At 39.7% G+C, this 15,520-nt stretch overlaps 1 protein-coding gene across 1 annotated transcript; it reads left to right on the top strand.

The window, feature by feature from the left end:
* Positions 1 to 11,538: 11,538 nt before the first annotated feature.
* On the top strand, positions 11,539 to 13,345 carry LOC6594257 (BUD13 homolog). Its single transcript, XM_002019944.2, has one exon. It carries the CDS (start codon positions 11,548 to 11,550, stop codon positions 13,285 to 13,287), a length of 1,740 nt encoding a protein of 579 aa, XP_002019980.1. The 5' UTR covers positions 11,539 to 11,547; the 3' UTR covers positions 13,288 to 13,345.
* The last annotated feature ends 2,175 nt before the right edge of the window (positions 13,346 to 15,520 follow it).

A 15,520-nucleotide genomic window follows, 5' to 3' on the forward strand; every position in this document is an offset into this window, starting at 1 on the left:
AATTAGGCAAACGTGCGACAAACGCACGTAGAAGGCATAACCACAAGATGGCGCTGCAATTAGGCGAAACGAACCCATCAGGAACGTTACCAGAATGACTCCACCCTCTGGTCGCACACAGTCTGTGGCAGTCCTCCCCCTCTGATCACACTCTGGCCGTCGTGTCCTCCGATCTGTCCTTCTTCTGGCCCCAGTCACTCCGTCATCGACTACGTGCTGCTCTGCCAAACAAAATTATGTGGCCAAATGTTCGCGGATTCCGGGAAACAAGCACTGAAAAGCGGGGACAGGACACGTGGGGGACAAGCAGTGGGTGGCACAGTGACCCCTCTCTGGGGGCTATTTCCAAATTACTTTATCGATTTGCCTGGTACATTTGTACAATTTGGCTTGTTGCATACATTACCCGCTGAATGGGGCCTGGGGATGGGGATGGGGATGGGGATGCTGACCTCCTGGATGACCACGCTAACGAGCCTCATTAGTGGCATGCGTGGCGCATTGGTGGCATCTCTGTGGCTCTCATTCTCTTGGCTCCACTCCGCTGACATGTGGAATCTGCCTCGAACGTGATTTCTTATGGAGGAATCAAACGCAAGCGGCAGCGACGACAGCAGATGATGGAAGATTGAAGCACAATCAGATTGAAGGGATCATTATCTTGCGGAAAAGGATGCTTTTTTGCAGACAAATTTTCATTGGATAAAAAAGGAAATTTAAGTCAAACTTTACAGAAAATAATTTCCTATTTCCAGTGGCTTCAAAAAACATGGTTAAAATCAAACAAAAACCCTCACAATTTAAGTACAAATAAACTTGGAATTATACCCGTTTAAGGCCCAAATTCCGTTTATGCTTAGCCTTTCTTCTAGTTCTGGAACCACAAAATGATGGCTCCGAAACTTTTGGCCACACAATAAAATTGCTGTAAACAAAACTATAAGCTAAACTAATTTTCCATAAGCTTTTTCCGCCCCAAATGCTAAAACCGCAAATCATTGACTCGTCCCACAAATATTTCACATACGCCAATGTGTGTTTCTGCTCTCGAAATTCATTTAAAAGGCATCTTCCTGCCCGACTTGAGGGATTATTTTATTTGCTGGGCTTCATTTTATTGTTGGAAAAAGCGTCGAAATAAATGACGAAAAGTTCTCGTAATTTATTGAATTTATTTACTCTTTTTGGTTATTATTTTGCTGGAAATTCTTAATTCGATTTATTTGGAGTTGATTTTAAGAGGGTTTTCCTTACTTAAAGATTAGTTTTAAAGGCTTAAATGCTGATGACTTGGCAGATTTAATGGGTTTTTGTGGAAACGTTAAGGTACAGTTTTTTAAGCTTATTTATGGCTGTAGAATCGAATATTTTCTAGGAACAAACATCAATGACTGGTTGGAAAATTCTGCAAACAACTCCCCATAATGGCCCACACAAACACAAACAGGGGCATGCCACACCTCGTATGTATAAGTACAGTCTGTCACATAACGACAGCGCCACTGAAGCAGAAAACTCGTATTTTAGTGAATTTTAATGCGAAAGCCATTTGAAAAGTTTTGCTTTCAAACCCCCAAAAAACAGAAAAACTTCCAGCAATAGAGAGACATCTTTTGCAGCAGTGGGGGGTGGGTGGGGGCGTGTGCATGGGCGTGGTGGGTGCTTATGTGGGTGGCTGATTAGGCTTTTGCCTTCTACCCCCAAAACATTCTTGAGGCTTTCCGTCTGTTTGGAGTTGATTGAAATAATTGTCGACTCTGCTGCGCGCTTTATGGAAAATGTGCGAGGTGGGGGACGAGTGAAAAGCGCTGAAAATAAGCTTATGAATAGCCAAATGTGTAGATTGGGAAATAAATGGAAAAGGCAGCAACGCACAAGCCTGTTCGTGACAGGTGGGGTATAAATTTCAATATAAATAGAAATAAATAATAAATAGAAAATTAAAACTAGAAAACGAAAACCGCTTCTCAGGCTTAGTAGTTTTCCCCTGGAAAAGCCCTGTTCAGCAAGCATTCGATATTTTAAGCTAAATTTAAAGAGATTTCTGCCACATCACATCACATGTCATACGAGTATATTTGTCATTCAATTGGAATTTGCTGTCAGGGCAGCCTTTTTTGTTAACCAAACAAAAATTCAGTTCACACTTGCATAAAATTCAGTCTAAATTCTATAATAAATTCATTAATACCATTATATTTTGTATAATTGATCAATTTTGCTTTGTAAAACACTTGTACGAAATCAGAGGACACTTTTCTTGTCAACAATATTTTATGAATTACAGAACATCGAGATACCTTTCTAATGTAAATCACATCTTGCAAGCCCTTGACAACTAAACCAAAACATCAACCAAAACAAAAATAATGCTACAATAACCAGCCTTGCCTGGAGCCCTGCTGGTACTATCAAAGTATCTGGTAATTTCAGATGCATCGTCTTGCGACCATTCAATTCGATACTTTATTATAATTAGGATTGTACTTTGTTTTTTTTTGTTTTTTTTTAATAATATTACTCCAAAACCGATCAAAGACAAAAAATAATAAATAAATTTAAAAAAAACCAAAACAAAAATTAATACAAAAAACAAACAAAAAAATATAAAAATAAAATAAATAAAATTAAAAATTAAAATTAAAAAAAAAAGTAAAAAAAAAAACATAAATAAAAATAAAACTCCAGCTCGCAGGTGCAGGAAACGAAAAACGCCACCGATCACCAGTGAAAAAGCGCGCAATGCCGGCAGGTTACCAACTTAAGTCTTGTCGCGGGAGTCCATTCGAGAATCATTTGAATCCTTTCAGCCCCCTTGATTTCTCCTTTCGACGGGTTAGAGATACAGGTCGCGTCTTGCCAAGAACTTTAGGAGTTGCAAAATTCGATGTTGCAGCAACCAAACCAGGATCTACAGGACTGGATGCTCGAGCATGAGGAGGGCATTCGAATCAGCAGAGAGCTGATACCCTTCATCCAGGCAGCTCAGTTAGTGGGCATTCATGGTGTAGGGCTTACTATGCCGTTTTTGTGTCCCCGAACCTGTGATTCATTACGAAAGAGACTTCTCTCCGTTTAGCCAGTGCCCCAATCTATAAGAAATGTCTGCACATTCTCCGTACACCCTTTCTCTCTTTGCTTCCATGAATCCCCATTTATTTGAGGACCGATTCATATGCCAACAATCAATAGACACCCCAAAAAGTCTCCGTTCGAATGAAAGTAATCCGCTTAGCCCGTAAATTGCCACCAGCCAGGTGTGATTTTCCCACCAAAAGCCCAAGATGGGAAAAGCCCATACGCGTAAATCTGAGGTAATATACGATTTAGAAGGGGATTATCTAGAAAGCAGGTCAGGAATTGCAATTGCTGCCTCAATTAATGGGGAAAGAAAAGTGAAAAAAAAAAACACCAGGATCTTTTCAGCCTTCAGCCGGTCGTCTGTCTATTAAGTTTTCCATTACGGGAGATACCGATCAGGAAGGACACAGGCCTGGCTCCTCCAAGGATACAAGCATATGGGACGCAACTTCAAACGTAAATCGAATAAAAGCAGGCGGCCCCCCAAAGTAATAGCATTTACTAATAGCTAAAGAGACTTCAAGCCTTCCATTCCCCACCAGAATGTGCCTCCTTCCATATGTGCCAGAGGTCCTGGCAAATGCAGTGTGTGGCAGGGGGAAGGGGCGGGGGGGATGGTAGTGCCATGACAACAATGGCATTTTGATACTTTTGTATGAGATTTAATGAAATTTGAATCCTTTTGTTGAGTGGAATGACAACACCAAGGAAGCTGCCACAGAAAACCCAAGGAGCGGGGCAGCCAGGGGACACGGAGGAGGGCGGGGGAGGGGGCAACATGACGAAGTAGCAGGAAGCAAGACGCAGGCAAAGAAGACAACGATGGCAGCGGCAGCATCCTGCCTTTGGGCAAAAGTTTTGTGTAGAATCTACACTGGGAGAAATTTTCAAAGGATTTCGTCGTGGATTTTGGGAAACTTTTAAAAAATAAACATAAAATATAAACATTGCTTTTTAAGCATATCTTTTACTTATTTCTAAAGACAAAAAACTGGGAAGATAGGCGTAAAAAATAGGATATTTCCGGCAAAAATTGATTTGAAATCTATATCTAAAAATATCTAAAGATTTTTGTGCCTAAGAATATTATAAAAAAATAAAGTAAATAATATATATTTATATTAAATATTAAAAATATTGGTAATATGTTATATTATAATATATAAATTATTCTCAAGAAAGCGCAGTAATAGCACATCGTAAAATCTTAAAATATATACAATTCTTCCATAATTGTTTTAATACTTTTTTTAGTAGGTATATATTTGATTTTTTTAGTTTTGATTAAATTTATTTATTATTTAATCTTAGTTTGTAGCCAGGCTTAGCCAGGCTCCGTTTTTCACATTCACAAAAGTTTTTCGATTTACTTTTGAAATCACATAAATTGGGGCTCTCTTTTTCCCATTCCGCAAGATTTCTTCGTTTTCAAAACGAAAACATTTTCGTTGACGAAATGAAAAGTAAACGGCTTTTTATACAACAAAACGAACCTTAATTGCCAAAGGAAAAAAATAGATGACTTATTGATTCATTAACATCAACTTGATACCTATATCAGGGTAATTTAACTTGTGCTTTCTTTATAAATAATTTTATTTTAACCCAACCTAAAATTTGGCTCGGAAAAAATTGGCCACAGCAACAACAAATTTCGTTTTGGTGTAAGCAGCTGACGCATTCCGATTTGGTTATCGGAACGTTGGCAATTAATAAATTTTTGCGTATAACAGCACAAATGTGCATGTAACAGCTCAGACTGTGCTTGTAACATGCGCTTAACAGAAAATCTGGGTGAGCACAGCTGTTTCCCGCCCAATTTAATTCGGACTTCAAAATGTAACATATCGATAAAAAAAATATGTGGATAATGGAACACCTTAAAACGAAAACGAAACGTTTTGGCTGAAAACGTAATCCGCAAAAGTAAATGAAAAACGGAGCCTGCCTGATAGTTACTTTTTTATTTTAATTTTGTATTTTTTTAATTTAGTAATCTATAATCTATTCTATCTGATTAATTTTATTCTTTCATGAAATATTTAAATTATATTTTTAGTAGGTATATTTGATTATTTATATATTTTTAATTTTTATCGAATTCATTTATTAATTAATTGGTATTTGTATTTAATTTATTTATTATTTAATTGACATTTTTAATGTTGTATTCCTTATTTGTATTTTTTAATTTTATTTATTTTTGTATTAATTAATTAATTCATTTAATTAATTAATTTTTTTTAACTGTAAAATTAATTTATTTTATTTGAATTTTTAATTACAAGATTTATTAAATATTAAAGCTGGTAAATATACCCCGTAAGAATACTTTTAATTATTAAATTTATTATTTTACCAGAACTTCTTTTGAAAAATCAATAAAACTTTAAAATTGTCCTCTACTCCCTCTAGATATTCTCACTCCTAAATTTCTCTCAGTGCCCCATCCAATATTCATGTAGTTAAGGTACACACATACATACAGACTTTGCCTTGTGTATGGATATTTGTGTATAGATATTTGGGTGTCTTACAACAATAGTAAAACAATCTTCTTAATGCACACTTTGGCCTAAAGGAATTTTTCCACTTGTAAAGCGATACTTCTGCCCCACTTGCCCCAGCATCGCTCTCCCCCACCCCCATTCTGAGCCCCATCATCATTGTCAATTTGGCATTAGATATACATGTCTATATATAGAATGGAACACACAGAAGAAACATGTTAATAAACAGCTGGAAGTTTTGGTTTATTGTCATCAGAGAAGGCTCAATCTCTCTGTCTCTCTCTCTCTCTCTTGATGGGGGGGACAGAGAGAGAAAGACAATATGCTCGAGGGAATTTGCTTTCCAAAAGGGTTCCGTTCCTCTTGTTTATTCGGGGGTAGGGCTGAGGGTATCAATAACATTGTTGGTTCCTTCCATCCCAGTTCTAGACGGGGTGGTGTGGGGGGGGGGGGGGGGGGGGATGGACGACATTGGTCTTCTTCAGATATTAGTTCCCTGACAGCCAAGGGAGTGGATCTTGCTCCTCACAGAAGTGTCATCTCTACGTTTCTGGCCCACTTTTCCTTGTTAAAATAAATTTTCAAGTTTAATTTTGTGTTGCCAATACATTGTTGAGGTGTTTTGTGGCATGAACTAAAGGAGTTGCAAGTGTTGCAACACTTGGGAATTTTATTAAGGAAGAGTATGGGTTCCAATCAATGGGAAGTGTATATTAGATATTAGCCTTATTGTCAAAAATATATAACTTATTCGATATTTAGTTATGCGATGCAAAAATATATCAAAAATAAATAAAAACTAGCTTTAATTTTGTATAATATTATCACAATTTTCGATTTACATTTAATATAAAAACAGAGGATTTTTTCCAATAATCTTTATTGTAAACGAAGAAAAGATTAAATTTTATTAATTTTTACGATTTAAACATTAATTGATCAATTTTCTAAACTATTTTATTTGATGAAAAAAAATATACATAAATAAATAAAAAATAAACTTTCATTTTTTTTATAATATTATCACAATTTTCCATTTACATTTGATATAAAAACATAAACTTTCCCCATATAAACGGAAAAAAGGATTATTTTATTAATTTTTACGAATTTAAAAATAATTTATTTGTTCACTAAACTATTTTTGTACGATTTGTCTCCGCTTTTTTATTGATTATTATGATTATTATTATTATTATAATTTGTTATTAGATTTTTTGTCATTTTTATTAGATATTATTATTTATGATTATTTGTTTTTATTATTATTATAATTTTTTATTATTATTATTATTTATTATTTTTATTATTATTATTATTATTTATTATTATGATTATTATTATTTATTATCATTTGTTATTATTACTAGTTATTATTTGTTAAAAATATTTTATCATTTTTTAATTTATTAACTAAGTTAAAAGCCATTTAATTGGGTTTTTTTAAAGTCTACTTAAATACACAAACTTTCAAATATATTCCACACAAATATGAATGATATTCCTCTTCAAACGAGTACTTGAAATACTGGAAAATCGAATAAAATACATTCGATTATCCCCTACAATTAATTTCCCTTCCATTTGAGCACATAAATTCCACAAATTTCGATTCCCCAGAACACAAGCACAGTACCTATAAACCTGTCCACGACTGTCACCAGTCACACCATGTCCCCCCCTCGAGAGAGAGACATCTTTAGACAAGTGCCAATACACTGCCGCACACACACACACATGGACGAGTACGAGTATCTGTGTTTTGCAAATTTACATTTAATTTTTGGCCCTAAACTCCAGACAAGACACCGAACATGCAATTACGACAACTACTACCTCAATATGGAAGGAAATGGAAATGGCAGTGGAAGTGGAAGAGGGGAGGGGGCAGACCACTTTAAGGCAATTTTCGACTGAACTTTGAACTGATTCAAGAATTGCCTGAAAAATGAAACATTTGTCGTGTTTTGTGGGGTACAGTTGATGCAAAAAAGTAAGAGAAAATATATTTGAATGGTTTTTTTTAGGTATTCAAAAGGGGGAAATGTACATATCTAAAACTATTGTTTGGGAGGTATTTTGAATAGTTTTGATTTTAGAATAACAATGAATAAGGTAATAACCATTGCTTGCTTTGGAAAAATTATAGGGCCTTTCAAAAAGTTGTATTAAAGCCGCAGCACGTATAATATTCCAACCTTTCCTTCTAAGCAAACAAAATTTCAAATATTTATTTTTAATAATTAAAATAACTCTCCAAAGGAATGACACTAATTTGAAGGAAGACCCTTTTTTCTGCGCGTTTTTTTTGTGGTTTCATCGCCCATTTTTTCGTGCCAGTCGAAGCCAAACTAAAATTTTAATTAAAAATTACTCATATGATAAAAACCAAGGGGGAACAACTACTCCCTAGTTCTCCCTTAGCCCTCCCACCACAGAAGTGCGGCGGGGTGGGCCTGGGCGCGGCGCAGCGTAAGATAAATTCTGGCTTGACGCAATTTTCTGGCAGTAGCCTCGTTTTTCTTGACAAAATATTTCGTGTGGTTCCTCACTTTTTGCCTGTGGAAAACTGTGCGGCGGCGGCGTTGGCTGGTGGCTGCGGAAAAGCATGCTGCAAGTTTATGAAAATTCTTTGTTTATTCCAAGGTGTGTGTGTGTGTGCTTGGGCAAAATTGTGTTGGTTTTGTTAATTTTGCGCTGCTTTTTCCCGTTGCTGTCAAATTTATATGCTGGTTAGCTCTCCAGTAAGCAAAACTTTCGGGTTTTGGACTGATGAACACATATACAATACATATACAGAGTACGTATCTGTGTGCCTGTCTAATTTATGAGACCAGTTAGATGTGGGACAAATTTTCGGTAAACAACAAAGTTCAGAGAGCAGTCGTTTTTGGCATTGAATAGACAAATTTTTGTGTGTAGACTTCAAACTAATGAGAAAACGGGTCGGGGCGGAATTCAGAAACAAACCGAAAAATAAACACTATCGCTATAGTCTTCAAGATATAGGGTTTCCAAGAGATTGACAGACAGATAGGACGGTTTTGATTCAGGATTTTGATTCGACCTAGGAATTAATAAATAAAATATACCCAAATTTTGTCAAATTTCTATTAAACCCTGGCTTCAGTGGATCCACGCAGAATGCATTCTCTTTTGTTTCCTTTGGGGAGTATCCATCGTGGAGTTTTGCGCTGTGACCAAAAATATTGGCAGAAAAGGATGCCTTGCCCAGAAGTGACAGGAGAAGGACTCACATTAACCCGCCGCATTTAACCCTAGCCCTCCTTAAATACCCTACTTTTTTAGTTTAAACTTATTTAATCCACGAAAATAAAAATGTTGAAATTTTCGGAAGAGAAATATCCCTTTTGCACGCTCTAAAACAGAAAAGAAACACAAACGCAGACACAGAAATATAAGATATTGATGGGAAAGCAAATGCCAAAAACAAGATATATTTCAATAAGGTGAGGTATTCAGAATCATTTCTCTTACAAAAATTGCTTGTTTTTTAGTTGAACGACAAAAAGAGAGAGAGTGAGAGAGTGGCAGCAAGTGCCAAATCTAGCTTTCAAATCGCTTCAGAGCGAAAACCTCACCTTTACTTAATACACCTTTTGCACACAGAAGCCCTTGCACAGCTTCCACTCACACCCACACAGTCGTATATTGCCCTTCTGAGCGCTTAAATATTTCACACACTAATATCAATTCCATTTGTATGCATTGACATGAATGTATGAGTGCGCGCTAGAACGGGAGAGAGTGTGAGTTGGTGCGTGGGAGAGGAGAGTGTTCGCATGTATGCGTGTGTGTGTGGCGGACAGAATTTGTTCAATTGCAAAAAGGGCAAACAATGCAACAGTTAATAAAATGTAACAGTAAAACTTACCCACACAAGGCGCAACTTTTTTTGGTTTTATTTAGCATTAAAAAAATCAGAGTTCGATGAACGAAAGAGACACTCAAAAAAATAATAAAACATGATTATGTGACACACTTTTCATATTCGCACTCCTTTTACACTTCTCCTTTTGCCGCCGATCTGCATTTTTCCCGCACTTTTCTCTTTCCAGTGAGAGACACCTCGTGCCATGCTGGAATCAAATGATTTTCACATAAAAAAAATAATTGCTGCATAAAATAAGGTGTTTAAATATTTGTGTAACAGATCCATTAAAAAATACACTTATTGCACTTCAGTTTGACATATTGCCGTATATTTCCCTCGCCGATTTGCTTCCTGGTCGCCTTTTTGCCTCGTGACCGCCTCCGCTTCTTTAACTTTTTCACCTTGGCGCATATATTTCTATCGCTGATTTGCTTTCTGGTCGCCATTTTGCGTTGTGTCCGCCACCAGTTTTGATTTTGACCTTTTTTTACACTAAAACACCATTTGTTTGGCCTTTCTAATCGCTGGAATCGAAGGGTGCTCCGCTGATTTTGCACAAGAAAAAAAATGTTCTGCACGAAATAAGGTGTTTATAGATGATACACATGCATGCATACAAAAAATACACTTCACTTTCACATATCGCCGCATATTTCTTTCGCTGATTTGCCTTATGCATCTTGTCTCATACAAAAACACTATTGTTTGGCCATTTTCAAAGTTTTTTCACACGCCGATCTGCTTTCTGGCCGCCATTTTGCCTCGCACTTGCTCACGATTTTTTTCTTGCACTAAAACACTATTTTTATGCAATTTTCAATGTTTAAACATTGCACCACTACACTACACTTCACTGCATTGCAGTACAATATATTTCACAACTTTTCCCGGCTGATCTACCGAATTTTCGCGCTTTAAGCCGGTCCGATACGCACCGTGATCGAATCTTTTTGCTCCTTTTTGACTCCCTCTTCTTAAAAAGAAAGCAGTGTGTGGCTGTGGACACCTGTTGGTGGGAACGAGATGGGGTTAAGGATACCAAAAATTTAATAAAAAATACTTTTATTGACAATGTTTAAACATTGCACCACTACACTACACTTCACTGCACTGCAGTACAATATATTTCACAACTTTTCCCGGCTGATCTACCGAATTTTCGCGCTTTAAGCCGGTCCGATACGCGCCGTGATCGAATCTTTTTGCTCCTTTTTGACTACCTCTTCTTACAAAGAAAGCAGTGTGTGGCTGTGGACACCTGTTGGTGGGAACGAGATGGGGTTAAGGATACCAAAAATTTAATAAAAAAATACTTTTATTGACAATAGGACTTTATTCATTACTTCTAATTAGCTTTTTAAGATTTAAAAGCTGATTTGATGTTTTAATTGTTTTAACCCATTACGGGTCGCTCCTAAACGGCATCTACGATACTGATGAAATTTTGTCAAGAACTGTACAAAACTATTGCGCGATTATAATTTTTCGGAACACTGAGAAACCTATGTATTCAGAGTTTAAATTTTTTAGGTAACCCACAAAAAATTAAGTTCCATGAAAATTCTCCTTGCATATCATCTTTACCATGGCGCTTAATGGGTTAAGAGACCAAATTTTCGCCATCCTTCGACTGCCAGATAATGCCACACGTTTGTACTTTTTATGACAGTACGGCAACTCTGTCAAAGAAATCTTTTTTCAGCGAGCTGGCAGAAAAATCTATTTTTTTTTTTTAAAGAATTTTATACAAAAAAACATCTATATTTATAATATTTGTTTTGAAACAACAATTAAGAAAAGCGAATGTTTCCAATAGAATTTTTATTCAAAATAAACCGCCAAATTATCGCACAGAAATACCGATGTCACTAACATTAAAATACATATCGATGTATCGAAACGTAAACAACTTCAGTATACTTTTAAGATGAGGTGGTATATTTAGGTATATTTCTGAGGGTCGGGTACATTTCGATAAATCCGCGGTCACACTGTAAACAACTTCGTGCTAAAACGTAAACAACCTCGTTTTTTAGTAACTTAATTATAAACTTGTTGAAAATGTCCATGCAAAATGGCAAGATAATCGACCAGAAGGCATACCTGAAGAAGTATCTGTCCGGTGACAAGGAGAAGAAGAAGAAAAAGAAGGAGAAAAAGCACAAAAAGACTGCAAAAGTGAAAATAATCGACGACGATGCCTACGAAGACGACGGCATGGAAATGGACGAAGATCTGTTGCTGGGCGGCGAGGATGCACCACAAATAGTGGGCGAGTATATCGAGGATAATCCGGATGCAGTGCGCAGCAAGTGGCGCAACATTGCCGTCAAGGACGAGGTCAAAGAGGAAGACAACAAAGAGGAGGCCTCTGCTGTCCGAATCAAGCAGGAGCCGGCTGATCAGCAGGATGAGGAGGAAAGGTGGGGTCGCAAAGCCACTGCAGTGAAAACAACGAAAGAGCGCTCTGCCCAAAGCCCCCTGGCCATCAAAATCAAGCAGGAAAAACGCAGCACCTCAAGGGATCTGAGTCCCAAGCGGGATTTTTCTGCAGCGAGAAGAAAACGTAGTCCTGATCAGAGTCCGCCGAGGAGAAAAAGAGTTGCAGATCAGAGTCCACCACGTAGGAGGAGAGGCAGCCCAGATCAGAGTCCACCCAGACGCAAACGAGATGAAGATCAATCTCCACCACGACGGAAACGCGTCAATTCGGATCAAAGCCCACCCCGAGGAGGACGTAAAAGCAGTCCCGACCAGAGCCCTCCACGGAGGCGACGCGACTCTGACCAGAGTCCGCCAAGGCGACGCAGGAGCCACAACTCCAACCAGAGCCCACCTAGGAAAGGCCGTAGAAGCAGTGCCGACCAGAGCCCGCCGAGGAAAGGGCGCAGAAGCAGTCCCGACCAGAGCCCGCCCAGAAGACGCAGAGATGTCGATCAATCCCCAGATCAAAGGAGAAAAGATTCGGATCAGAGTCCGCCCAGAAAACGCGACCTATCTGCGCCTCGGAGGCGACGCAACTCCGATCAGAGTCCACCCAGAAGGCGTCGCTCTGCCAGCAGGGAACGCAGGCCCCGCATCAAAGAGGAATCACCGCCAGGTCGACGTAAGAGCCGCTGGGCCAAGGCCTCGCCCTCCCCATCGCCTCCACCCACGCACGAACCAAAGGCCTCCAAGACACTGGACGGTAAGAGTGCGGGCCTGCAGGATGCGCAGTCCCTGAAGAAGGAGTCCGACGAGAGGCGTCGCCGCGAGCACAATTTGTTTGAGCAGATGTCCAGCGAAGTGTCGGGCCGCTATGCCGAGATTCAGATGCGCAGCACGGGCAGACGCGGACGCAGGGCACGCGAGGCGGCCGAGGAAGATCCCGCTGAGCGGCGTCGCAAGGAAGAGCACGAGAAGAAGAAGAAGGATCTGTACGACCGGTGGGGCAAGGGCCTAAAGCAAATCGAGGACCTGAAGGTGCGCCACGAGGAAATGGCCCATGAGGCATCAAAGCCTGTGGCCCGCTATGCCAACGACGAGGATCTGGATCGGCATCTGCGAGAGCAGGAGCACGCAGACGATCCTATGCTGGAGTACATGCGGCAGAAGCGCAAGAAACAGGACAAGCTGGACAACAAGCCCGTGATGCCCAAGTACGAGGGCAGCTTTCCGGAGAATCGCTATGGCATTCGTCCCGGCTACCGCTGGGATGGCGTAGACCGTTCCAATGGCTACGAGCAGCGCTGGTTCGACAAACAGAACGAGCGCAAGGCGATGCAGGACGAGGCATACAAATACAGTGTGGAGGATATGTAAATTTCAAAAGAATTTGTATATTTTTGTCTTGCAATAAATTACCGCCGATAGTCGATTACATTTTTGAATCTACAGCTGTCTTGCAGCACTGGGCCGCGGTCCACCTGCAACACTGCTGCCCACTGCAACCCTGTGTGTAGAATAGCAAAGCAAAAGCAAATGGTAAACACCATAGTCTTCATCTTCAACCTGCGACCTGTATCTTCGATCGAAAGCAAACCAAAAAGTCTTTGATTTTTTACAAATATAATTTAATTAATTAGTTGAAAGTGTGTGTCTGCCAGGGGCTATAAATTTCAAGCTGGTAAGTTGCTTTAAGTATTCAATTAAAGCCTTTTAATTTTCTGCCTTGTAAGCAGTGTATGTAAATAGTGCTGCTGGCTTTGTTTCTGTTTGTTGCTGCAGCGAACAAAGCGTAAGAGAACTAGATGAGAGTGCGTGCGTGTGCGTGTGCGTGTGTGTGTATGTAAGAGTGTTTGCCCCGCCCCCGTTAATTAGCATAAAACGCTCGTAACCACAAAAGCAGCAACAACAACGATAGAAACGTGTTGTTGCTTGCATTTTCCAAGCGCACACGCGATGTGGATGAGGAGGCAGGCCGTGGTTTTCAGCTGCTGCTGCTGCCTCTGCCTGCCCTTCGCCTTCACCCATTGTCGGTCAGCCGTTGGAAACCTGTTTGTTTGTTTGATGCTGCTGCTGCTGCTGTTTCTGTTGCTTGTTGTGATTATGCCTGTGCAGTGGGCTACAATTTCCATGGCCTGTGCAAAAACCGAAAATTGGCGCGAAAACTTTTCCAGCTGCAGAAAAAATGTGTCAGTCAGGCAATCAGCCAACGGGCGCATGTTGTCTCAATTTTCAATTCTCTGTGGGTGCATACTTCGCATTCAACTGCACACCCCCCCTCCACTTTGCTCTCCTTTGTCTGTCTCCCGCTCTCTCTCTCTCTCTGTCTCTGTCTTGCTGGCATACATAAGCTTCCGCACATGGTCTTCATTCATGGCACACTGACTGTTTACTCCCCCCCCACCCCATACCATTCTCTTGGCTGAGGCTGCTGCTGCTCTGTTTTTGCTTTGCTTTGTGTTTGTTTTGACTTTGCAAGTCCCGTAGATTTTCACGAATGGAATTCAAAGCATAGCTTTGCATCGAACAAAAGTAATTAAATCAATTTGATTGAAAATACTCTAGGCTTTTGTGGTGTGCAAGACAGAGATGGCATGTGATGCAATGGGAAATTTAATTTTTCATTTATTTATGCCAAAATCATATTAAACAACCGCTGCTCTGCGGCAAAACCAAACCAGAGCATATATTTATCTCCCTCACACTCACTGCTGGTCCCATAAGGTCGCACCAACCTGCCGGGAATACAGCCATTATTTGAAGTGATATCATTCATAAAAATATTAAGTATATTCCTTTTTATTTATTATATATTTTTTTTAAGGGTATTAAGGCTTTCGGCTTATCGTTGTGTGCCTTTTTATGGTCTCTCCTCTTTGTTGCCGTGTTCTTTTGGCCATGAGAAAGTTTCTTCAACCTTTTGGGGATCTGCTCCACCTCAAAGATCGCCATTTGTCCAGCCGAGTGCGAAGGGGAGGGGGTTTAACCCAGGTTGGAAAACTTTACGGGAAAGGCACCCCAAACACACACACAAAACATCCCCCAAGGCGGCAAAGCTCAACCCCTGTCCTTGGCATTTCTAGGACTTGCATTTCCTTGGCTTTCCCGATGCTTCTTTGCTCTTGGTTTTTGGGGGTGCTTCCAAGGACCCACTGATGACATGACATTGTAATGGCCTTACACACACACACACACTCGCTGTATGGGAGGGGTGTGTGTGCTGCTGCTGCACCCCTTACAAGGATCCCCTTCGTTGAGGGGTGGGTTTCGCTATTGTGGAAGTTCTTTAAAGCGTTTTTTAATTCCTTTACATGTCCAAAGAGTATTCAAATTCCCTTTGTTCCGAATGGGAACTCTGTTGAATGCTGAATACCGAACGGGGAGGGAATCTCATTTCGCGTGTTTCTCTGGAATTTACTCTCTGGCACCACGTGCTTAGATTTCGGGATTTCTTGTGAGTCATGAGAGCCGGTAAGCACAAAGGGGGCTGCCATGAAGAAATTCAACATCAAACTAGAATTCTAAGGGAGAGAAAGATCTTCCAATCAGTTTCTCGTTCCCATTCGAATGGACGTTCCCTGACTAACTCACTAATTCCTTAATTATTTAC

Source organism: Drosophila persimilis, unplaced genomic scaffold, assembly GCF_003286085.1.
Source record: "Drosophila persimilis strain 14011-0111.01,24,50 unplaced genomic scaffold, DperRS2 tig00003933-arrow-pilon, whole genome shotgun sequence".
Lineage (NCBI taxonomy): Eukaryota > Metazoa > Arthropoda > Insecta > Diptera > Drosophilidae > Drosophila > Drosophila persimilis.

Bases quoted from the DNA above. Each gene is read 5' to 3' on its own strand.
- LOC6594257 (XM_002019944.2), top strand. From the start codon at position 11,548: ATGTCCATGCAAAATGGCAAGATAATCGACCAGAAGGCATACCTGAAG.